Raw genomic sequence first — 26,527 nt, forward strand, 5'->3', positions numbered from 1 at the left:
AGATTCATCTGTTTCATTTTGTCACTCATTTCCTGAAGTGGGTGATGAGCTACCACTGTTTTGCCTGAAAAACTCAACTCTTTTATGAAGATTTTRTTTATAGAAGCAACATTACAGAGGAGATCTTTGTTTCGCATTATAGTCTATTTCACGTATTAGAAAAAAAGTCAGCATCTTTTCAAACCTGTCAAAAGTTCCATTCATATAGTTCAAGTTCTGTCTTGCTATGAAGATGACAATTGATAGACACTCACATGATTCCAGAAAATTCTCTCAGCTTTATGGGAAACTACCTTCCTTCCTCCTAACCTGCTACAGACAGATCCCAGTGCTTCAAAAAACTTCATACACATGCAAGTATCCTTGACTTTCATTCTAAGACAAAGCCTGGCTGGTCAACATCACCTTTACCGACTTTTTAGTGCCATTCAATGCTGTTCACACATTTATGATGTTTGGATATATAMAGGCTTCAGATCTAATCTCTGCTGGTTACAGAACACTTTGCTTCTTCCTTAACTGACATCCTACAGGCTGTGATTCCAAACCTCACAACAAGAACACTTAAGCCTAAAACTAAATTAGGTAGGATAATCAGATTTTCTGCTCAGTTTTACTACTAAGAATACTCTTGGTTTATTTCTCAACCATTTATTTGGAGTATGATATTAAATACTGGCAAGCAAGTCTTCCTGTAGTTGTTTATCTTTTCCAGCTTGACTTACTTGAGCACAGGTGCATGATACCATACATAGCAGGAATAGAAAAACCGTTAACACTACCACCCTTCCCCCTTCTACTCCCAGTTTTTCTGACTTCTTAGAAAAAACATCTTGAATCTCTTGGATTCAAGATGYTTGAATCAAGTATTTTCTCATATCTCAACCCCTATATTCTACAGCATAAAGTTACACATTCTATTTAATGCTTTGAGGTCAGTTGAGGTTTTCCTGCAGTATAGAGATATCAAAAAACTCCATTTTGCCACTTACCAGTCACTCTACATTGATTACTGATTTCAGTTCATTCCTAAAAGTGATTCTTGCAAATCAGTTTAATATTTAAGTTCACTGTGTTTTTCAGTGTTGAAGTACTAATGTGAAAACATACACAACAGCATTAACTTCAAAGCTGGAAAGTGCTGTTGCCATTGAAAGATTATGAAGTTATGAAGTAAGGTATCACTTTAAAATCTTTAAGTGGAATTGAACCCTCCCCCCCTTTTTAAACTCAAGACTCTGAAATCCGTTTCTTTCCAAAAGTTACTTCCCCTCTATCTTGCCACCCAACCTGGTCCAGCAAGACACAGGTCACAAGAACCTTCTAGGAACAGAGGATGTGATGCAGTTCATACTTCAGTCACAGCATGCCTGTGGCTGCAGTAAACATTATCTGAAACTACATTATTTATGCATTGTTGGAAGCAGACCTCAGGCAAGGACAAAACAGCCACCAAGAATGCAACACGCAAGTGCTAAGCTCATATTGAATTCTCTACTGCCACAGCTATACTTAATCATACTAGAGGTAGTCAGTTTCAGTGGTAGTTTAGTACAGCCAAACAGGCCATAGTTACAGCAATAACTGTTTTACAGGTCTAGAATTAGGAACCGCAAAGGTGAAACTCCATTTTACATCAGTTTCACTGTGAATAACCTAGGAGACCTCAGCACAGACCACCTGCTGACATTGTTCTTTGCCTTAAATGCAAAGATAGTAGAAAAAAATCTTTCCTTTCTACCTTCCTTATCTCTCAATCACTGTTATATGAAGAGGTTCCTTCTGCATTWTTTGCCCCTTTTTTAATTTGTTGCCGTAATCCCTGCCTCTTCCACCAGCACCAGCCTTGTCTGACTGGTTCTACTGAGRCCTTAAATCATCAGATGGGAGTTCTCCCGACATATATCAAGTCCCTTCCCACTTTGCCTTCCACATTCSTCCTTTAGTGGCATTTCTTCTCTCCACTCCTACCTCCATTCCCCACTGTTCTTCCTCCTCAGCTCACAGTGACACAGACTGGTATAAGAGCCAGGCTTCCAGCTTCTACAGGCATAAGTTCTTTATAGCAGAATACATCAAAACAGAATTCAATCTTATGCCGACTGGTTTATGACATTCCAGAATAGAATATTTTACCTTTGACAAAAAGCAAAACAAGGAAATCCTTGACTTACATGCTTTCAAAAATGCAAGCTATTTCTTTCTGTTCAGCAGTCTGGTTTGATTAGTCTCCTGACTCATGCCAGCATACCCTGATTTGATTTGGAACATAGCTGAAAAACCCACCTCACATGAACAACTATATTAAATTTAAATATTTTATCTTATGAGAAAACTGTATGGATTGACAAAACAAGTGTTGCTTTCTGTCTCTTGACTCTAACTACRGGTTTTCAATCCTTTGTAAGTTGGCATGCTCTCAAAAAGATGGACATAGTTTAACAAATAAATTAACTACAAACTTATGGAAGTGGTTGAAATGTATTATATTTCTTACCTGTTGTGACACCATGAACAACCCCTTCCTTGGTCCTGGAACCTAAACAAAGAAAAGTGTTAGATATCAGGTAATGTTAGGTTGCCAATATATTCCTAAATACTGGTAAAGACTAAGTGACTGATGAAAGAGGAGTCAGTAGATAGATTTTACTTACATGCAATATTTCTTAATACTATTAAAATTAATCCAAAAGAGACTCAATCTACAGGAAAGGCCAAAACCATCAATAAAGAGCAACTGCATAAATCTATTGACTATTGAAACATGAATATCACGATACAGGAAACACTTCTGTAATATTTGTCTTATGTTCCTTGCCATTTGAATTATGATGTTAATTAAGCATCCCACTCTGCAAATTATATATAGATGACTCCACATGGAGGCCATGTTAGTGTTAACATCCTAAAGAGACTGAAGCATGCGTTTTTAGATAATGATAACAAAAGTTTCCAAAAGATTCTTTCAACTCCATCTGACAACTCCTACTCAGGTCTCAGTCTGCAAGGATTAGCAAATATTACTAAACCTACTGAGAGCTGAATTGGTTATGATCATGGAGAGCTTGTAGAAGTGTTAGCCAGGATAAGATGGAAGATAATCTGAAAGAGGAAACATTAAACAGGAGATAATATTTGAACATGAAAATGCCACTGGGGTCAAACCYAAGGTCTCCCTAGCACCCTGTCACAGGCACATACAGACTATGCAAGGACACTACACAGACRGATTGAAAATTAGTAATAGACTAAGCCATAACACTCAATCTGCAAGACTAATRCAACTTTGTCACCCTGAAGACCAAATCAATTTCCAGAATGCTTATGTAAAAAAAAAACTTTGTTCCCCTTTCATGCAAGGTGTCAAAGTCCCTAGCATCTTCAGTGATAAGAGAAWAAAATTAACACATACTGCTTTTGAAAACAGTCTTGTGTCTTTTTTCCTACCAGTTATTTGTCAGAGCTCTATAATTTGGCTGTGTTTCAAAGATTTGTGCTCATCTGTGGACTGTGAAACTTAATGTGCAATTAAGCCTCACAAACATAGTTTAAGCCTCTTTCTTCATTATCTTGCCTGCTGGTCTGCTAGAGACAGGGTGACTTTTTAACTATGAAAAAAGTTACTTGGTTACACACAATTTGTCTGGATGGTAGTCAATATTTGGGACATCTTTTATGTTTCTAACATTACACTCTTAATATCCATATAACTTTAGTATATCACTGTTGAAAATACTACAGGTATGTGTGGAGGTAGATGCATGTTTTCATTAAAAATAAAAAGCAGCTAGTCAAAACCTGAGAAGGTAGACTTCATAGTATCTATATCAAGAAGGAAAGGTGATAGAGAGCTGGAAGGAATAGTGTTCTTTGGCATTGTAAGAAAGCTTTTCTTCCCACTGTTCTTCATAATATAACTAAATATTGAAAATGAAGTATAAGCTCATCCACCAGTGTTTTACTTGCCGCTAGTGCCAACTTTTGAAGTTTAAACCATGTATTCATGGCAAACAGATTGATTACAACATTAAAAAGGCTTTGTTCAAGAGTGAGGGCAGAAAAAAAAAATGTCCTTAACTAAAATGAATTCACATTCCTTACAGTGTTATAGTTATCTTGGAAAAATGAGGCAGACATAACCACTTAATGTGGTTACTTTGAAAAATTCCTGGCTTGAAAATTAGCTAACTAGCTAATGAACATACTAAGCAGCTGAGAAGTTYCCCTCCTCTTATTCTCATTTACTGTTTAGAAAAGTTTTTCTTTTAGAGAAAATATCTATCATTCAAGAACACATTCATTTAATTAAACCAAGGTAGTAGAATCTTTTTAATATCTAAGAACTTGTCTTAGGACTTCAGCTGTCAATCTTGCAGGGTCATGAGATCTGAACAAGCAAGGCACTTCAAATAAACACTGAAATTTAAACAGATATCTAGTTCTACCCACTTCTAGAAACAGACTAAACACCGTCGTAGCAGTTCAGTGAGTTTATCTGAACACTTAATATTAAGCATATACTTACACATGCTTTGTTAGATTGGAATTTAATCTCAATCTCATTTATCTTGAAGTTACTCTTCAGTCCTGGGCTAGATCATCCAATCTATTCACATGCCAACCTGTGAATAGCAGCTACTCAGTCCCTTGCAGGACTCCCTGAGAAACTCCATACTGCATGCATCTCCAGAGCAACACCTGCAAGTCGATTCTTACTTTGCTTACCATGGTGTAACACTGCTATAACCACAATAAATTTAAAATGCTAGTCTCCATTATTGAAAAATATGCTTTAAGGAGAGCATAACTAACAGACCCATACAGAACAGACATGCGTAGCCAAATCGATCCATTGACAAAGAATCAGCTAAGCAGTGATCCGGACCTTACAGCATGTTAGAACTAAATACCATTTGCTCTACTGCGGCACACTCAGCAGCTCTTTGTGGTCGCAGCTATAATAGGATCTGTAAGTACAACAGTAGCACCAGCCAGAACAGGGCCTAGATGAGACAGCTGCATTTAGTAGGACAAATTCTGACTAGCAGTGAGGGAAAGCTAGTTATTCCCATAAATTCATGATAGAAATGAGCTGTCTTTCATTCTGGTAACCCCAAAAACATCACAAAAAACTTGCTGATTGTATCCTGCATAACAGTGGGGAAATCAACAGAAATTAAAAAGTCAAAGGGACCTAACACTGAGTGACACTGCTTAGGTGATACAGAAACAACTGTAGTACAAGGTAATGCTACTTTTCCTGGCTGTAATACACATGAGCAAGGGACATCAAAACCTGATTTTTYTTCCTTTGTCACCTTCGCAGTCACCAAAAAATACAACAAACATTCCTCATTGCATTCTTATTGCCACTGTAATTCAGTAAAACTGTTCTGTACATCYGTAGGTTGGCCAAACACTCACTTCTAGGCCCTTTAGGAGATGTGTAGAATATACCAAGCAAGTTCTCCTTGAAAAATCAGGGCACTTATTAACAGCTGATTGAAAACAAGGAACATAAGCCCAGATTAGGGAAAGGAGAAATCAGCATCTAAGGAATATATTCACTACTGAGCGCTGCCCACTTAGATTTTCCACAGGGACTTCTGAAGCCCATTATTCCACCAGATGGACCTTGAATTCCTTAACTACACCACTGGCCTTTCTTCTCCCAAAGGAAAAAAAGAAACCTTAGAGACTGCAACTGAGGAATTAAGATGATCTTGCCAAATGGTTCAAGACTGTGCTGTTCTGACCAGGTGCCAATAAAGCACAGAGAGAAGTAAACTACTCTTCTGCTACCCACTCTTCTCCTGATAAGCTRTAACTGTATTATACTATAGAAGAAAGGAAGAGTAATCAACTCAGGAACTTCTGTTCTGAACCACTGAAAACACACTCGAGTCAACTGAGCAAAAACTTTAGCTCCCTGGTAACCTCACAGGACTCAAAGGGACTCTTTAGCAATATAYTGCTGATACTATGCAAGAGCATCACACTGTTGCTCTCAGCTCCCAGTTTCAAAGTGAGTGGGAGTAGGGATTGCAGCTCATTTCATTACTGCTTCACACCCACAGCTCTTGAAGGAGACATGGTAACCCAGTTCTAAATGTAACTGCACATTCAATTCAGGACTGCTGAATTTCAATCCTCTTTTCTAATCACCATTCTTTCATATATTAGAAAAAAATCTTAATGCTCAGCTTGTATTACTCAAAACAGCCACTGATTTCAGCTGGCTAACACTAAATTACATCAGTAGGGGAATTCAGGAAAAAACTGAAATCCTAAAAACACTGTAAAGTATATCAAACAGATACTAAAAAGCAGAACAGATACCATGGGAGAAAAGAACAGATTTCAGCATGGACAGGAAAAAACCCTCCTAATTCTCCCATAGCCTTTCTGAGTGTCCCCTTGTGCAAAGAAAAAGGAAGTAATTAGAACATTACATACCAAGCAAGTTTATTAATTACAACTCTTATAACATATAATTCTATACAGTTTCAAATAGCTAACCATAATCTGGGCAAGAAATGAACAGCTGCTCTCAATATTTACTTAAATTCCACTGATTTCAGTGAGAAACTAAGACCTATGGAGCTAGGCCAACAATATGGCATGTCACTGACTTTTTCTAACAATGGAAGGTTGAAAGTCATGGAGATGACTGCCAAGAATGAAAGTTATAAACAGATTCTTCTCAGCCCCAAATTGGGGAGAATCTTTTGCAAGATATCAGGTAGCTTTCATAGGAGAGTCTGCCTTTGATAAACTCATATCTGAAAATCCAACTAGAGAGATAGGGAGAGGAAAAAAACACCCTTAAGAGCTCTAATACAACGTGCTGCTCCTTCCCTTTGCTTATAAAGGGGTTTTACCACACTGAGTCTTTTGGATTGCAGCCATTATCAGCTAACAGAACCAAGAGATTTTCACCTCAGCCTTTGCTAATGCTGTTCAAGGGAAARAGTTCCCCTGTTGTGCACTTGGGAAATGGGAAGAGCTAGGTATTTGTCTTTCACAGAGGATTATTCAGGGCAGCCTAAAACTGCTGTTTTGGCAAGGAGTGCAGAATGGTGACCTAGCTACAGCTGGCCTCTGCCAGATCTGAGCCATCATGGAGGTCCCCAAACACCAATACAACACTTCACTGAGTCTCTTGATTTCTACTGTTCTAATGTTTCTTCTGGCTCTTTCAATTTCAGTCAGGGAATGCAAGGAACTAACAACCCTGTAGGCATATCACTGAGGTCCTTATCCAGCCAGTTGTAACTTAAGTTGAAAGATCAGCTAGGGAAATTGTGGCTTCTCTGATCCAGAGATTGGCGGGCACACATACAGACATGTTAGCTGCTAGAACTCCTGGAGAGAGCTTCTGACCAAAGACTTTTTTGCCTGTGCTACTGAAACAACATATATAGCTCTTTCCTCCTGAAAAGTCATCATCTGCTTTGGAAGGGATCCGTCACCATTACTACAGTAGCATGCACATGATTCCTTATCACARCTCAGGGCTGAACTGTCCTAGGTACTTTATTCTTGAAATAATAGCAATTCTGCCCTCCAAAGGTCATTTTCAGCAGAAGCATATCTGAAGACAGTCTGGTGCCTTTGGGAGGAGAACTGGGTTCCAACTTTACTGCAGTCAGGAAGGTAGGTCAGGCATAAAGACTGCTTCAGCACACAAAATAATTTTCTAATACAACAAAATCCATGAGCCTAGAAGCATGGTCAGGAGCTACAAGAAAACAAAAAAAAATGGAAAATCCTGCCCCAATAGCTAAACACACTAATCAAGTATGATGTACAGTGAAAYAGCAACAATTGTTTTGATACTGAAAGTAAGTAGAGTTTCATTTTAAAAAAGTGATTCATTTCTTCCAATTAGTTGCCATTTCTGTTGGTGAGAGCACCAAGTTTTGCTATGGCTTAGCAGGAGAAAAGTATATTCTAAGTAGTCCAACCAATCTGGAACAGAAATAGTTTGGTATAGCCTCATCTTAGCCTGCAAAGGCAGAAGGAATCCGCAAAAGAATTAGAGACCCCAGTGACCTCTTCTGAAAGTAATACCTCCAGTTTTCAACTCTAACTTGTCTTCGAAATCTGTGCACTTCTCCCTCAGCATCCRTTACAAAATCAACCTGCTGTAGTTATCAAAAAGAACAGACTACCAAAAAACCCTATCTTTTCCTTTCTCTTCTTCTATAGCCCAACTTCATTTGATGAACAGGCAAGACAGATCCATAAGTAGTTTTAAAAAATCATTTATTCATAATCTTGACAGATTCTTTTCCTGTGAATTTTTCATGGCAGCATTTGCAAGATAGCCCTCTAAAGCCTTTACTAAGACGATGATCTTGCAGTTTCAGTATTGATCTGGGATTTGTATGGAGCATCATCTCTGGCTCTGTGCAAAGTTATTGTGTGACCTAGATAAGCCATTCAACTATTTCTCCATTTCCCCCATTGTTACCTTATGACCTGTACTATCTCAGTTATAGTGGCTCTTCCTTAACAAGGCATGGAGAAAAGCTACTGTGGATGTACAGTTGTGCTGAACATCAGCATAATCTCAAAAGACAAAATGATACTGCCACACGAAAGTGTTACTGCTAAGGATCTTAACTTGGGAAGAGAGAGAATAGGCACCTTCCTAATGAGTGCATTCCCTTCCACTTCATTTTATTCCAGGACAAAGCAGTCAGCACAGTTTATGATCAAATCCCGAATTAACCTCTCTAGTTTCTTAAAAAACAACTGCTTAAAACCCACAGATTCTATAGGATTCTATGAAGCCTCCTTCCATTTTAGCTTTTATATCRCTTTTACTGTACCAGTCACCTCTTCAACCTCAACATAGCAGACTTCTTGAATAGAGCACCAGCTGGTCTCCTGTGTTGTAAAGCACCATCTATGATGATACACATCTTGTTCTGTRTAGTGTTATATATATGGCTCCACAGTGTAGTAACACAGAAACAGCACAATGCAACAGCTTAAAATCAACATTCAGCTTCAGAGAAATTGTACCCAGGAGGGCTCAACTCATCTTATTTGTTTTCCAAGATTCTCCTATAAGCACTTTTTTTTTTCCTTAATAGAGGAGTAGCTTGGAGAAACCAGCTTCCCCCCCTCCCCCACGCCTTTCAGATGAGCATGAACACCAGGGAAGACCAGACTAGCTGCATTATCTCCACTGCCCACCTACCAACATAGAGGACGCCCTCTTTCGTCTTTCCTGCTGCTTCTGCCACACCCTGTTTGGTTTTTTCTGCTGCTGCTACAACTCCCTCCTTTGCCTTGGAAAGCCCTTTCATGAACACATCCATGGTTGAAGAATTTCTTCACACAGATCTGGAAGGGAAAAAAAAAAAAGGGTTAAATACCTCACATCAGAGAGTTTTTTTGCTTTTTTTAAAGGAAGATTTTGTTCAAATTGATTGAAATCACAATTATTTAAAAATTTTGTATAATTTACACACAGGTAATTTTGTACCTTCCATCCACCTTTCTCTCGTAATACACTTACCTAAGCTAGCACTTAATATTTCAGATAAAGCTGTCCAACAGCTAACACAAGGAGTACTGTTAGGTGAACCACCTCTACGTCTTCTCACACACTGCCATATAGAGCAAATTAAACAGCACTGCAGGAGCAATACTCTCACAAGCCAATAAAGGCTTGGGAAATTTCAACAGACACTGAAACCTATAAAAAGGTTGGTGATAATGCAGGCTCTAACAGCAGACATTCATTGATATGACAGGTGGTTTCATTGCCTCTACCAAGGCACCRTTCCCTTCAAAGGGAAGTACTGATTGCAAGATTTTGCCCCATGATTTGATGACACTCCACATCTCCCCATGCAAAGGAAAAAGCCAGCATAAAGAAACACTGCCAACTTAAAAAAAAAACAAAAGCAACAAATGCTCGTTTGCTCTTGTAATGAGAAATTGCTGTTGCAACCAAAGAGGACTAGAGCAAATAGAAAATACTGTTCCCCTCCACACATGCTGCAATCCAACATTTTGTGCATARTCAGTGTCGCTCTTCTGGAAATAGAGTTTTCCTATGTGTTCTTTGCATGCATCAGAAATGAGAAAAGATTATACTCAAAAAACAAGAATATGCAATTTTTAAAATAGTAAAGCTAGCAAACAGGTTCTGTGACAGATGTGCAACCCAGCACTATATTTAAACTAAAATAACAGTTAAAACTAAAAAGTCAAGTTCCCTTCAAGAAGTCAGTTATCAATAGCTTTTTTTTCCCCTTTCTCCACCCACACAGAAAGAAGAACCAGTGCCTGTTATTTTCTGTGCTGAAGGCTGAGTAGGAGGAATGGCTGTCTAGGAAAGCATCTGGGCTGCTGCAGCTCTCCACTAACTTGTGATAAGCATTTGAAGAAAGGTAGTATTTGGGCTTCACTGGAGCAGCCTACACTATCTGTCGCCCCGCGGGGGCGAGGGGCGGATGGAAAGGGAAGAAGTGCCTTTACACAGCGATCACGGTTCAAATCGCTGCCACCAGCTCCCGGCGCGGGGAGCGCGGCGCAGCCCGCGGGACCTCCCCGCCCCTGCTCGCGGGTGAGCGCCGCCCGCTTCGAACGCCGCGACCCAACGGTCGCCCAACGGTCGCCCAACGGCCGCCGGCACGTCACCGCCCGCCCCCAGCCAGGGGCGGCGCCATCAGGTGCGCGGGCACCGACGGAGGTGAGGGGCGGCGCCACCACACACACATTCATACATACATATATATATACACACACATATATATAGAGACAGCCAGCCACAGAGAGGGAGGGAAGGCAGCGTGACCAGACGTACAGGCACCTGCGGGGGGGGGGGGGGGGGGAAAGAGAGAGCGGGCAGGACGACGTGACCGTGTGTCTATGCTATAGACGCACAGGCACCCGGCGAGGAGGAGGGCAGGGCGACGTGACCAGCGGGGCACCCGCAAGCTCCCGCCGATTCACGCAGGACAAGGTAGAAAAGCCTCCCGCCTTCTCCCGCCTAACACTCGTTCCCTCAAAATACACCTTCAACGGGAGGTGTATGTGTAAATCGCACACATTATAATATGATATACAATATCAAAACCCAGCAATAGGCATTGCAGGAGCGGGAAAGGGTCGTTCCCAGCTGCCACACCACGCAGCGCCCTCTTCCAGCCTCCTCCCCTCCCCTCGAAGCGGCGCCCCCTCGTCCCCAGCCGCGCCTCACCGCCACTTACCGCCGGGCTCCGCCGCCGCCTCCGACCCTTTCTGAGGAGGCTGTGGAGCAGGGAAAAGGGCGAAGCGCGGAGAGCTGTCCCCCTTCTCAGCACATCCCTGAGGCGCGGGAGAGCGAGCCGAGTCTCCTGGCGCCACCCCGGCAGGCAGCGAGTGTAAGGGAGAGGCAGGGCGAGGGGTGGAGAGAGAAGCACCGCGCGAGGGAGGGAAGGAGGAGCGGAGGGAGGCTCCCACCACACTCGACCCCTCTCCCCGGCCCACCCCGTGGCAGGGTTTGCTGCGGAGGGGGGGAGGGAGCGGGAAGCGGCCCCGCCGCCGCGCAACCGCGCGTCCTGGCGCCCACCTCGTGCTTCCTCAGTGAAAGCCAGGTTGGAGGTACGATAAACCGGGCGCCTTTTGTTTTCAGTCGAGGCAGATCCAGAGAGGAAGACGAGTAAGAGGAGGAGCAGCGGTCTCCCTCACCTGTGGCTCTGCCCACCCACCACCTGCTCCAAATAGAGGCTTTGAACACCTGGAAGTGTGCACAAGTATGATGGCAGTTGCCCTTCACYTATATCCCACTTTTTTGAGGCTTAGAAAGTTTTCCTGAGCATCTTGCTTCTTCCYTTCTATTTCTATATCTTTAGTCCTAAATGACTTCAGTTAAGTGCCACTGTTTTCACAATACTTACATTCCCAGTTCCTGCCAATCCCTATGCCGCTCTTAGCCATTGCTACTCATGTCTCAAACTGATGCAAAGACTATGCTTTYCCCCCCTAGGAAAGCTGTCAGACTTGTTATCTATTTTACAGCACAATTTAGGCATGAAAAGGCAAGGCCAGCAGGAGACAAGGTATTAAAACAGATAGACCAGCCTTAGTACACTAGTTTCACATATAGCTTAAAATCCTGCAAAACCTACAGAGTTCCCTTGTGTTTCCTYGCCTATTTATTTATTCTACTCCAAAAGGAGAGACAAAACATAGCAGACACAATATAAGGATCTGACTTGCAAGAAACATCTTGCATTCCTCAGCCTGCATAAGAAATTGTTGCTCCTCTGGTTTTAGTTTCATTCTGAACATGCAACTGGAAGGTTCCTTTAGAAGACTTAGTACTGTATGGTATACKTCTATTTGGCTTACTCAACCACTAGTTTTAATCAACTAGATGTTCAGTAATATATTGTCATCATGCAAGATGCTGATTTAAAATATAAATCATTCCTCCACAATTCTGCCTTCAGTAAAGCATCTTTTTTAAAAAAAACAGCAATTACATTACATAAGGTACCTTATCTCATTCACCCTTTAAGGAAAYGTTCATTCTAAATAGGGAGACAACTAACTTCCGGGCAGAGGAACATAGCTATAATTTATTAGACAGTAGATCAAAGGAGTACACTTTCCACCCATTGGGAATTATTTTTCTTGCCATGTTATTACAATTTACAGTAGCAGAATTACCAAGATTAAAGTATTTCTACTTAATACTCAACAAAAAGCTTAATCCTTTGGAGTTCAGGGTTCCCCCTCAAATACTTGACACAAAAAGGAAAGAAGATCTATGGAATGCACTGGTAGCTTCATTTTTTTCACTGACCATATATGCTAATTCTTTGTCTTAAATGTGTCTGAAGCATAAACTCCAGAAAATAATTTGACAGCTCTTCGAAATCAAGAGGAACAGAGCATCTGGAAAATTCCATGAAATCAAGAAGAATAGAGCATCTGGAAAATTCCTTCTGTAAACTATCTACATATTGGAGTGTCTAGGATCTTTACAGAGTTAGGCCTTTTACTAATAGTTCTTAAAGTTCCCAGGTACCTTTTAAAAAGTATAATTCCACCAACAAGCACTTTACAMGATTAGTTTCTAGAATATAAAGGCTTTTCTGCACAATACAGTTGACAATCTGAGACTCAGTGTGCACAGACTGAGACATCACATTTACTATAGCCTTACATCAGCTTTTTATCAGATTTATATATAAGCTATTTTGRATGTCTTGGAGGAAGAATTTCAGCAATATGTAGGAGATGCACACACTGACAGAGGGTRTTTGTTTTAAAAATTGTTACCCAACCTTCATTTTTTCATTTAAGACAGCAGCTTCTGACACTGTCAAAGAAGTCAAGACTCAAAAATAACCTATGACATTCTGAGTCAAGAGGCAGGTTGTAGAAACTCAGCAAAAACTGACTCCTGCTTCAAACCATTCTGGGAAACAGACAGTTATACAGAAAAGTCACTGAAAATCAGAAGTTTTTGGCATAACAGCAGGATTGTTAGCTGCATTTTTATTTCAGTTGCAGATTTAAATGAGCACCATATATTAGCTACTTAAAAAGTAGTAATAGTACTAGAAACAAGAAAGATTTTCAAGGAATTCAAAGGATAAAATTCAGAAATATGTTTTACAGACTCCCTGGTACACTGCAACTGTGCAGAGCCCGAGATGTAGGAATTTCACTGTTGGCCTAAAATACCTCTGTACATATGGATTGTATTGTAGTATGGGAGCCAAATTTAACAATTGCTATCAGATTATATCACAAAAGGTTGTGCACACTTTATTTGCTGTGTATATTTCCACAGGCTACCCCAAACATTCCATTTTCATTATATTGCTGCCTCCACAGAGGACTTCTTTCAGAATAGAAAATATACAAATGCCGTATAGTTAGCTCGAAGACACAAGCCATCCCAGAAAATGGGTGATGAAACAGTTAAAACTTCTGTTCTCCACAACTAGATACTCTGTAATCTATCATTCAGTCAATCCTTAAATGCCATCCACAAGATACTGTAGTAGTAACTGGTTTTTAGTTTCAAAACTGATGTTTGAATTTAAAGATTGAGGGTAAACTAAGGAAATTTCTAAGGCTACTTTAAGAAGCACCAAGGTGCTCTGGGGAAAAACATAGTATTACTGAGACTAACAAAATAGTCTTAAGTCAGTTACCAAAACAAATTCAGTTAAAAAAAAATTTTTAAACTATTAAACTTGAGTGCTCTGTTTTGTAATAAGAGTTGCCCACTGCCTTCTGTGGCAAGTAGTGCTATTTTCACTGAAGCAAGTTGTTCTGACTGAAATCAGAACAATTTTTTATGTGCCGTAACTATTTTCCTCATGTTTACCTCTTAAAAAAAAAAAAGTCAAATGACCAGCGCAAAGTTTGGGCTCAAGCTTAGTGTTATTAGCCTTAAATATTTTTATACAAGTTGCAACCACTTTTAAAGTTAGCTTACCTTCCTCACTTAAAGAGGTATGTGAAAATATACAGTTAGAGCTAAAGACTTAGTATTGTTTCTTAGCTTACTTATGATCTTTTAYAACAGAAGATAAACATGGGAAAAGTAGAGTAGCATTCAGATGAAATGTCTTCTTCTRTGTTTATTTAGTTTTTTTAAAAAACAGAAGCTCTACAGAAAACTCTTTGATAACATCATAGAAAGCTTAAACTCAAGTTCTACCTTTTATTCTGCAATTGAAGTAATTCACTGTTTATTATAAAAGCTTTACTATAATAGACTACTYTAAAAATATTTCTTGCAGCTTCAGAAATATTATAGTAAAGACAATGCTGTATCTTACCGTTTAACAAATACTCCATATTGGCAGAAAGTTACCTTTCATGAAGACACAAAAACAGCTGAGAAGCACCTAAGACTTACTTATGCTTACTCTACTCACCAACTTTGTTGTTTGCTAGCCCAGCAATTTATATACTTTGGCTCGTTGAAAGCCACTCTTTCATAATTCCTTACAGCTGTGTGAAACACTACTACACAAGCTTGTAAGCTTAGTCTCTAAATTAGTCCCTCTTTATAAAGAGCCAGTATTGAGCTCTTTATTTAAGTGTTATCTTCTAAGTTTGAAGTTAGTTTTTTTTTTGTCTAGCATGTGAGTATGAAAATAAATTACTGTATTTTTGTTAAATTAAGATTAATCTGGTTTTATTTTCTTAAAGCTCTATGAAGGAAATCTTGGAGGTTTACAGCTGTTTTTTAGTCTTTGTAAGGCTTCTTCTTTGTCTTGTATTTATCAAAAAAAAAAAGTATGTTGTTCTAGTACTAAACAAAGCAATAGCTTGGTGGATAATGAAAACGGCTAGTTAAAAATAGGYAAAGACAAGAGGGATCAGTTAGCACAATAGAAATAAAAAATAAAAATTTACCTCTAGAATTCAAAATAGCTATCTCCAAAAAATTCTAGATCAGAGAATAAGAAACAAAATAAAAAAGAGCAGAAGAATGAATGTGATACAATAAATTCTTCATTCTGTAAAGGGATGGGACTTGGCAGAAAAAACAAATTAAATATAGTAGGGAATTAGAACTRTATCTCTAAGATTATTCCTGTTTAAACAACATTATCTACAGTTGTTTTTTGGGTTGTCTCCACAGCGCTATTTGTATAACTCTAAGTTTCCCCTGAAGCCTTTCCTGTCTGAAGAAATGATAGTAGCAAGCAGATTGTCCCTTGATCACGTTTAAAACAAATCTTAAATCTTTGTTTAATAGCACTGTTTACTTTGCATGAGCAGCTAGAGCAAAAATCAATTAAATAGTAATAAAAGCTCCTGAACCAATCTTGTATTGGTTTAGCTGTTAGTGATCAAGTAAATCTACTTTAATCTGTGAAAAAAAAAGGAAAAAAAAAGGAAAAAAGAAAGAAAGAAAACAATTACTGATGGCAAACGTTGCAAAATAAAGGTGATCTAAATTTACTGTCTTTAGGTTAAAAACTTCAAATATAAAGCTCTTCATGTAGAAACACTGAGAAGGTGTTCGCTTGAATGCTATATATCAAATTGAAAGCATTCCACTATGAATTCAAAGAGTGCCTCACACTCTCTGTGTTTCCACAGAACTGGACTACGATGCATTACTCAGAAGAAAAAAAAAATCTGAGAAAATCTTGAAAAYCTGAGAAGCTGCTGTATGAAAGAAGCTGTCTTAGGCTACAGTGACACTACAAAATGACTGGAAATGGGCAGACTGTTCAGAGGTAACATTTATTATTCTGCAATTWTTCTTTACTGGCTGCAGATAATCTGAAAAATGTCTTAATTTCATAAATTTATTAACTGTGTGAAACTATGAGCAATTTTCATGCAAATATATGCAAAGAAATCTTTAGATTTCTTATGGAACACTTTACTGTGTGTATTACTTTAGACTCAACTGAAAATTCAGACTACTTTTATAGATTCCTGCGTTATACTATTTGAATTTCTGTTCCTGTTCTGATCTCTGTGTGGGACACTTCTGTCTTTATTGGCCATGTGGATGAGCAATTGCTGAGAACTCAGAAGCATGTTTGACCTCAAAAAATTGAGTATGACCTCTCATTTGCTCTCTTAAGATCTAACATGTTCGTAAGTGCTTTGGTTATAATCTAACACTCTAGCACATGCATGTGCTTCATTTGCATGGTGTTTCCGGTCATGTTACTCAACTGAAAATTAAGCATGTGTATTAAGTCTCTGCAGGATCAGTTTGTAATTATTTTAAAGAGTAAAGTTTCCAGTGCAAATATTCTATTTACTAATTTAAAAATCATATGCACTATTATGCAGCAGTTGGCATTTCAGATTCACTATTGTTGCAACCATTTCTACTCATGAGCTTATTTGCTGGACAGTTCATAAAATTCTATTTCAGAAGATGGGGCCAGATATGCCTGGGGGCTGGGCTGCTGCGTGTCCACTGTCATGCCATGCAACTATTGACAAGAGACACAAACAGAGCTGAAGCAGGTTTATTTCAAGTTCTGATCCATGTTATCTGTCTCCTTGTACATTAACAAAACTTCTTCATCTCAGATCAAGAGATCTTCATCAGTAGAGTATGGACAGAACACTTCACTGAGATGCATCTCCACTACTAGACCAAGCTCCAGCCTTTATTCTTGTTGCATCTAATTTATTTGTAATTTACCTGCTCTCTGATCTCAGGTTCTTTCTTAGAAATCTAATTTCTCTGCAGTTCCAGCCCTTGTCTTTGTTGTATTCAGATCAAGCAACCACAGGCTGTGTCAGCCTAATCCTTCCTGCTCTCTGCTCAGGTGCCCAGATCTGCACACAGCACAGCATGTACCATCTTATGTCTGCTAACAGCAGACCAAGTCCTGCTCAGCTCCATGCTGGAGCAYGTCCAGTGCAGGTAGACTCACAAGGGATCTAACCAAGAAAACTCTCCACTGGGCATATAAATCTAAGAGGAAGGAGGGGTTCTTCTATACATCTTAACATGTGAACAAATCTGGCTGTAACCAAAAACACCTTTTAAAAAGGTATATTTCAGATGAGACAGCTCAGCTTCAAACTCCTTCTCCCAAATATGAACAATATAAACATTCTCAAAAGAAAAATTCACCAGAATAATTTAGCGTAGCTGAAATACAGTATTTGTCCCCAGCTGCTGCTCAGATAGAGCTCAGCCGTTTGGCTGATTTCTTCTTATTCCTTTTATATGTATGTGTGTWTGTATGTATGTGTCTGTATATATATATTTGTATATAAAGAGAATATCTATAATCATACATATTTAAAAATTTTTGAGATAGATATGTATGCCAAAATACCATGTTGGAAGTATGTGCGCATGCACATATTTAAAGAAGACTGAGGTACATCTCTGACACTGTAAATCTTACCTCAACTTTGCTAATCCTGGCGTAATTCTGAGCAATGGAAAGGAGAGTCCCACAGCTTTATACGAGTACTGTTACGGGCGGTAGCTGCCAGACCTGTACTTCCTTTACTTGCAGTCAGTTTTGAAGTTAGAGATATCACATTTTGTATAAGCATTAACAACATTTCATAAATTAATGAATTAATCTGGGCTAAAAATTCAGCACGGAAGTGCAAAGCAACATTGCCTTTTGCACCTGGGACCTTACACGAAGCTGTACTCTGAAAAGAAACAGCTCAAGTGCTGAGGAGGCCATCTGGCAGCATGTTTTTACCCACAGACATCCACAGCATCAGATGAGGCTGACCAGAGGGTGGCTAGCAAAATGCATGTTAATTGTTCATTAACACGTTTTCCATTACATAGCACCAAAGAGGTGATTCTAAATGAAACAAAGAATCTCCCCCACATACRATGCAACCTGAAAGCAATATCTGATATAACTGAAAATGCTAATTTTAATGCTAAAGAAGGGGGAGTTGTCATGCAGGATCAGGCCTGAAACCTGTCTAGGYCATAGTTGTGCCTGAGCTAGAGGCCATCACCAGATGTCTCTGTGGTAGATGTTAAGTCTGTACACTCTAAAGGAGCCTGCTGCAAATCTGGGTATCTGAGCCAGTACAAGAACAGTACATTAATTACCTGGATGGCAGCATTTCTCAAGAGATGYACCAGGAGAGCAACAGCTTTAATTTAGATACTAAATTTAGTCACCAGCAAACTGTTCAAACAAGTGCAACTGTTTAGACAAGAGCATACTTCATTCTATCAAACTCTTCTTTCTACAGTCTCTAAGGGAAAGTATGCATCACACAATAAATGTAGCAGTTTTCCACTAGAATTTGGTTTTGTCCTTACAGATATTTTCTAGGTATTAATAAGCTGGAATTGATAAGAATATGATCAATCCAAGTGCATGACTGCATCTTAATACAGAAATTCCTGCTTTTCATATTTCTTGTGAAGACAAAATATGGTTGCTGATGTGCCATTATGGACAACTGCTCTGCTGAAGTTTGGTTTATTACTTCATAACACTCTTATCTAATACATTTAATAATCAAAAGTTCTGTGTATCTGATGTTGACCATCATTTGCCATGCAAAAAGGAGATGTATTTGTTGAACRTTCAGTTTTGGAAAAATTATACAAATGTATAGAAAAAGAATATGTAGGGATTACATAATTTGTTTTGTTACATTTTGCTGTATTAGCCCATTGTTAAAACCTGAACTCTTCTGTAACTAAGGCAACACATCACAGACTTTATGGTCTATAACGTGTTTACCATTTTTTTACAGAATCAGTAAGGTTGGGAGGGAACTCTGGAGATCATCTATTCCAACAGCCCAAAAATTTCCTGGTGCTGATTGCACTGGGGCTTGAACTCAGGACTTTCAACATGTAAAGCAGATGTGATAACCATTACGTGATAACTGCTACACTATCCATCATTCCCTTTGTGTTTCTCTCATTCTGTARGGCTGGGTTCCCAGCCCAGTAGATCTCTCAGATACTGTTTGCTGGTCCTGCTACAGTGATTCAACCTTAGGACACTGTCGTCAGTTGCCAGCAGTAGTAACTACAGGGCCAATTCAACTCCCATTCATTTTGATGTTTATCCAGAGATTTACTCTGGGGAAGTGAGAATAACAGGAACACAGAGGAAAATATCAGCCTCATTTTCTCTGGCTCCATTTTTTTATTACATAGAATCACTTATTAGTATTGCTTATTAGTATTGCTCAAGTCTTCCAATCTTGGTGCAGTCTCCAGCTCACAGTCCTGTACCTCCTTGCCTATTTTTTATTGCAACAAAATATTTAGATATCTGTCTGTCTTGATTTAAAATATTTAATTTTAAGGCACATCTGGAGTATAAACAGTTACCTATGTGCACCACTGAACAGGGCACACACTCTGCAGGGAATAGTTTCAGAGTTCTTCTCAAGAGGATATAGACTTAGGCTTGGGCACAATCAATAGAAAAAACATTATTTTTCCTTGTATTCGTGCACAAAATAAATGTGCCTGTTAATTTAATTTAATTTACCATTCCGGGTACAGCCTTAAGCTCAAGTCTTGAAAAAACCTGGGTCCTTAACATTTAGTTACTGTGAGGCTCTGTGATTTGTTTGAATTCACAAGCAGTTTGTCTGAAGCATTCACATTAACAGTGAAGCCCTGGAGGAAGGAATGAAGGACCCAAAAGATCACCTAAATAAGAGGTAAAAGGAGGACAAAGCCGTCAAGAATGCAGGGAGACAAAGCAGCAACAGAGGCAGTAATGGTCACTGTGAAAGACAGTTGGACTCAAGTGAAATTTTTCTGGGCATCTTAACAAGGAATGTGTACAGAAAGGATTTGCAAGGTGTTAGTGGGCTAACTAAACAGAGGTTTTCAGGGAATCATCTTTCCTACATTTAGATTGATGGAGGAGAAGGCATGAAACATTTTCAAACAAGAGTTAGACAGCACAGGCACCTGGCAGAATAGAGACAGGAATTGAAATCCTGGCAGCAAATAGGAGGTGGCAGGTTTGGTAAGGATAGGCTACAGAGCTTTGTGTGTGCTGACWAGGAAAAAAGAAAGGCTAGTGCGGATATGCAAAAAGAGGTGACATGGTGGAAGCAATGCGTTGGGGAAAATGATTTTGCTGAAGCTTGTTAATGGGATACGAGTGGAAAAAGTCTGTATTTGCCAAAGCCTAACATACAAGCTATCACATGGCATCAAGCCAGCAAGGTAATCCTGTTCAGAAGTTCTGGCGGTGGAATCACTTGCTTCCCAGACCACTTGTAACATCAGTGTCTCAAATAAGGTGATTCATCGTCAGGCAGAGATCCTCACGTTTAAATGCTTGGATGAGTGAAGTCARTCATCCAAAGTATCTAAAAAGTGTCCAGAGTAGCAGAGTCACTGCCAGGACCACCTGTCCCCAAAAACCAAGCCTGCTGATTTAGTTATTCATATAGGCATTTTCACTTAGATAATTAGGTCTAGGAATTTTGGCCATATTTTTATGATCACTCCTTAAGACAGAGATTACAGCTTTACTGTTCTTRTTTCCTTTATTTTGTAAACCAAATGTTATATAACTTTCATTACTATTTACAAATATTAGTAAATTTCAGATTTCACTCAGAACAAACCAGTTTTCATAATGTGTATGGCACACCTCTAGAGAAATCTGCTTATGCAAGTTTCACCTTTCCTTCCAGATTTCATTACTAACTGCCAGAAGCAGTATGTTTGTTTTTAATCAACCCAGGTTAGGATTCAGATTTAAACCTCAACATTCTTCTCCTGACTTGCTATGAAGACAATTATTCACTTGTTTATGGATTTTAGGAGAAAAAGGAGTAACAATGATAGAAATCAATCATTGCCAGGAATATGAACTTTTGTTCTAAAATAACAAAAACAAAAATCAAATCTGTAGCAGTGTTTTCCAAATGTTCGAAGTTTTTTCAGATCCTTAGATTTTGTTCAGGGCTATCRCAGACACAGGAATTGTAAATTAGAAATGGTTCTTAAATGTGATTCACTTTACACTATCTTGATGTTACATTCAATACCAATCCTTGTGACTCAGACCCATCAGTAGTCACTACCTGCCATGTACGCTGTGCAAGAAATCCATCTGATCTTGCCTGAAACAGCTGAATTTCCTTTTTCAAAGCAAGTAATCAGTTCCTCAATATTTCCAGAAAACACTCTATTCAAAGACTATTCAGCTTTCACGTTGGACATCTGCATTTCTTCCTGGGACAAAATACAGGTTTCTTCTGTACTTTGAAATACAGATACAAAACCATGATTCTATAGAGTCYGTGCAGAATCAATGTGTCTCAGTTCACCTGCTCTTGATGTTCCCTATTTCATGATACTTAAAATCTTTTGAAAGTTAAATTTGTCTTCCTATCAATATACTTTTGTATTCACTTCCTATTACTCATAGAACTCAAAGTGCTACTAAATTCCATATTGTGCTTGGTACTTTACAATATTAACAAACAAAATTCTATGCTGAGAAGAACTTACTATCTTGGTTTCATGACAAGACACAAATAGGCAAAWAAAGCATAGATGAAGGATATGAGAAGGGCAGTGAGAGTGAAAAAGGGCAAACCAATAGTCATAGCTCACTGCCTGCCTCAGTACCAACTGTCCTGTGAAATGAGAATTTAGCATCACTGTAGCTTTTTCCTTTTCTCAGTGACTTTTTTCTCTAGAGCTTCTGCAGCAATCTCCTCAGCTATTGGCAGTCAAGGTCCACACATGTTCAACCTGTGGCTAAAACCACAAGGTGCTGTCTTTGTTGCTGTCATTGCAAGCTGTTCTGAAAGACTGATCTGATTTGACATATATTTACAAAATTCCTGGTTACACAGTTGCACAAAAATGTCTGTGGCAAGATGCATTGAACTTGGTCTTCTATGTGCTATACAGAAACCCACTCAACATCTTTGTCCTTTCATTGCTGTCAGGACTGTCCTTGTTAGGGACAGCAGACACTAACTGCAGCGTTGAACCCGGYCCTCTCCTAAGTAACGTTGTTTAAATGTTTGGCTATGCTCTGTGCTAAGCTTTCGTTATTTTAAAGGGCTAATGTGTTTTTAATATTTGAATTTATTGTTAATTATTATTTACTGTTAATGTCTAACAAAGCAGTGAATTACTTGCAACTATATACTACCTTCTGCTGATATCCTTATAACCATCTGTATTACTAGGTATTTATGCCTAACTCCCTTCAAATATTAAACTCTCTCTGAAGTACTTGAAAAAGGCATAAAAGAGAACCTTTAAGTAAAGAATTTACATGTGTTATTCATGAGCCAAATACAGCTTTTTTTATTCCATCACTAGCCTTAACTCTCTGCTAAAGGAAAGCGTTCCCATAATTAGCAAGCTTGTGTTTTAATTTGAATTGTATCAGATGACATACTCTTAATTTCATTTAGGAAGCTGAATAAAATTTGACTAATATTCTGTGCTTAAAATTAGAGTGCTGAACACCTCGAAGCAATGAAAAGTGTTATCATTTAGTGATTTTAAAAGATTGTGTTTCAGTTATTGCTGTATTTGGTTAATATATCATTCACTCTGTGTGGGTACCTTTGTGCAGTAAGGTACTAATAGCATTAATAAGCAAATGAGATTTTGAGACTTCATTAATCCATCTCAGCCTGAGAACAGCATTTYTAGTGTCTTCAATTTTTCCTGTGAGTCAGCTATCTTGTTTCCATTCAGGACTTTCTCAACAAACATGATGATACAACTTTGATTTTGGTACATCTAGCATGTAGTTAGCCAAACTTTCTTTGCCTGCGTTTGAGTTCAGTGATCTCCATTTCACTTTAGCACTYTGACTGGGGCTACCAGTTAGTTCAGCATCACAGGAAACTGATTCCTTGCAGGGACCGCAGAACTAACTTTACACATGGCCTGTTATGAGACCCTAAGTCAGCCAAAGCATTGAAGTGGATCTGCCTAGTTCTTTTCTCTATAGAACCTCCCTAAAGAAGGCCAAAAGATTCAAGAAGCCAGTTATGATTTGAGCAAAAGCTAGAACAAAACAATTTGCTAGTGAAACGCAACCAATTAAAGAAGGAAGCAGAAAGTGGTTTACACCCAACTTTCTCCCTGATCATCATGTCATTGCAGCAACTCRCCTCCAGGCTTGCTTTCAAATTAACTCAATGTCCTTTTGAGTTGCAGTAAACCCTGCCCATTTTCCTCCGGTCCTTAGGAAGTTCTTTCAGCCCCAGCTGAGGCCTGCATGGCCCTCATCTTCAGTGCTGTCTCTGCATAAGCTGCTGGCTTCCAGCTCCAGGCAGTGCTCCATGACCCTACCATCTGTAGGATCTTTTCTGCCTGAGCACAGTTGGTAGCTCCACAAGAGAGGTTGCAGTCTTCCTCCTCCTCCTGGAAGGTCCTCCTGACCTGCTCCTTTTGGGCTGTACACACTTGCAAGTACTGTGGTACAGTAGGAAAAGATCTGTAGAGAGAAGCAATCAGTGCTAAGGGTGTAGTGTCTGAAATATATGTATTTGGGAGGAAACAAAGGTGTTCTAGGGTAGCTCTAATTTGGTCCTGTGGACAGAATACTTGTGGGTGGAATGAACGTGTCTTTCAGCTTAGTTTCTTTCAAAAAGAAAAGTTTGCATGCTCTGACTGCTCTGTGATGCAAACCACTAACTCAGCCTGAGTGGGAGGTTTGCTTCAAAAGTGCTCCCTAATCCAATAAAAAATAGTTATGTAGATTCACTGATGCAAATCTCATCTAATACAGCTGTGAATAAAGAAAAAATATATTATCTTATGGCCTAACCCAATTTTGAACACAGTTCTGCAGAAAGGAAACAATGGATCCATCAATGCATTTTGTACAACTTGCTTCTGTTTTCTTCTGAGTTGTACAAATGTGCATAGCCATGGAACTGAGCAAAGATTCRTTTTATATTAGTTATAGAATGTACTTTTGGTCTATTTTGTTGTTAAAAGTCTGGAATTGGGATTGTACAAGATTATGTCCTGATACTGTGTGATAAATTTGGTAGATGTTTATTGTGGAATTTGTAATATTTTCAGAAAACGCAACTGTTGTATTTCAGTTATACACCAATACAACCTATTCTTCTATGTCTTACTCTAGGTTATTACTATTAAGAGAGGAAAGAGAGGTTAGTTTTAAAGATAATTGGTACTGATAGCTTCAGGTATTGTGTAAAACACATACCAGTTAATCCAAAACCTGTAAAACGGAACCTTTCACTGATGTTGTAGGAAATCTGGTGATCCTAGTGTAATTTCAGTTATTTGGCAAATGAGGAGATTGAGGTCTTTTTTTTCTGTTTTTCCTTTCTCACGTGTTTCTCTTTTTCTTACTGCAAGATGCTCAAAAAACTGCAAGGAGTTATGCTGAATGAGCAACAATGGGTAAAGGTGCATACTTGAACTGTGTAATCTTTAGATACAGTTCCTGAACCAAATGTAATCCCAGTACAAATTTATGAAAAGAAATGGAAGACAAAGTTTTAGTCTACTGTCATGCTAGCATAGACTTGAAATGCTAAAAAGGGGGGGGGAAGAAAAGAAGTTAGAGGTGAACTAGGAGCAGAGTAGGATGTGATAGGCTGGGAAACAGACATGGAAGAGCTATAAGTGCTTTGACCTGTTTCTCAATTTTGTCTCCTCTGGTATGATAACTAAAGAGAGTTTGATCAACTCTGGAGATGAAAAAAGAAATTCCAGATGATTAGCATATCCAAAACTTAACAAGATAAAGGGAAATAGGGAGAGGGGAAAGCAAGAAACTTGTCTTTCCTACTTGCCTGCTTTCAACAGAATAGCTAATCGGGGCAAGAGCTACAAGTGCAATCATCTATTTTTATAATAAGCATTGTACATTTAGCCAAGGGTTTTCCAGCAGCATCTAGCTGTCACTAAGCACTTCCCAAGTAAAATTTCCATGGATTTTAAGGAGAATAATTTATGCTGATGATCAAATCAAATGGAATAATAACCATTTCAGAATAAATGGAATAGTAAGTGTTTTAATTTGAGGTTTTTTCCCTCCACTTTAAATCTTGCTGACACATTTAGAATAGATTATATATCCATTATTCTGTGGCTTGATAGAGTGTAGGTTAAGTCCTTTTTTGGATCGAGGCCTTAACAAGTTTGACCTAGAATTTTAAAATGTAATGAAATTGGAAGACATTTTAGTGTAGTGACTTAAGAGTCTTTGATTTGTCAGAAAAGGATTAGTAGCACTGAAAAGCTGCACACCATTTTGAAGAAGAAAAAAATCACAAGAATAATGTGAGACAGTTATATTCTCAAAATCTATTCATGATAGGATTTAAAGAAATTTAGTACTGAGAACAGTTTAGGAGTCCTAGAGAATCCATCTACAGAAAATAGAAAATGGTCATGTATCAAGACTGATGTCAATAAACAAAGCATTAATCATATGTGAAGTCTGAGTTGCTCCTGTATGTATTTTAAATTTAAGAACATGCTGATGTGCACTGTTGAATTGAGGAATCTGAACTACTGGTTGTCTTGTATAGGTAGATTACCAGACAAAATTTCTTGGAATGTAACATTTTTTAACCCTTGCCATATTGCAGGATATTATGAACTAYCCTTTACAGGCTAATATATATTTGATGGCACTTCCACATCTATAATTGTTGAGWATCTTATAGTTTAGACTGATTTTTGAGTAAATCATTTTTTAAAAAAACCTAGAAAATTCCCTGTTTGAAAAAAATCATTATTAGTATCTACTCTCTGCAGTCATCCACCAAAAGCTTCCAAACTTAGAACTAATGATATAGATTATGGCAGAAATTTTTTCTTATGGAGGAATTTAGGATCAGTAATTAATTCTGCTTTGATTACTGGTTGCTACCCAAGGAAATTGGTTTTCAAATACTTGTCTATCCTGATACAAACATTGCTGGAGAAAAGCTCCCATTGATTTCATCTGTTTTGTGATCTGATCTTTGATATAGAATTGCTTAAATGAGAGGTTTTCTCTTTAGACCTGGATAAATTGAAATAAACAACTTGGAGGAAAACAGCTTGATATCTGACATT

The 26,527-nt window shown here is 38.6% G+C and overlaps 1 protein-coding gene across 1 annotated transcript in view; it reads right to left on the minus strand.

Annotated features, from left to right (window-relative positions):
• SNCA (synuclein alpha) overlaps positions 1 to 11,390 on the minus strand; it is a 74,944-nt gene extending 63,554 nt beyond the window's left edge. Inside the window, exons 1-3 of the mRNA XM_085299927.1 lie at positions 11,235 to 11,390; positions 9,212 to 9,357; positions 2,498 to 2,539 (exon numbers count right to left, since the gene is read on the minus strand). Coding sequence (XP_085156053.1) covers positions 2,498 to 2,539; positions 9,212 to 9,332 — 163 coding nt within the window. The 5' untranslated portion in view covers positions 9,333 to 9,357; positions 11,235 to 11,390. The remainder of the gene's footprint in view (positions 1 to 2,497; positions 2,540 to 9,211; positions 9,358 to 11,234) is intronic.
• Positions 11,391 to 26,527: the final 15,137 nt, after the last annotated feature.

The sequence above is a fragment of the Rhea americana genome, unplaced genomic scaffold (assembly GCF_003343005.1).
Source record: "Rhea americana isolate MKP2758 unplaced genomic scaffold, rheAme1 scaffold_157, whole genome shotgun sequence".
Lineage (NCBI taxonomy): Eukaryota > Metazoa > Chordata > Aves > Rheiformes > Rheidae > Rhea > Rhea americana.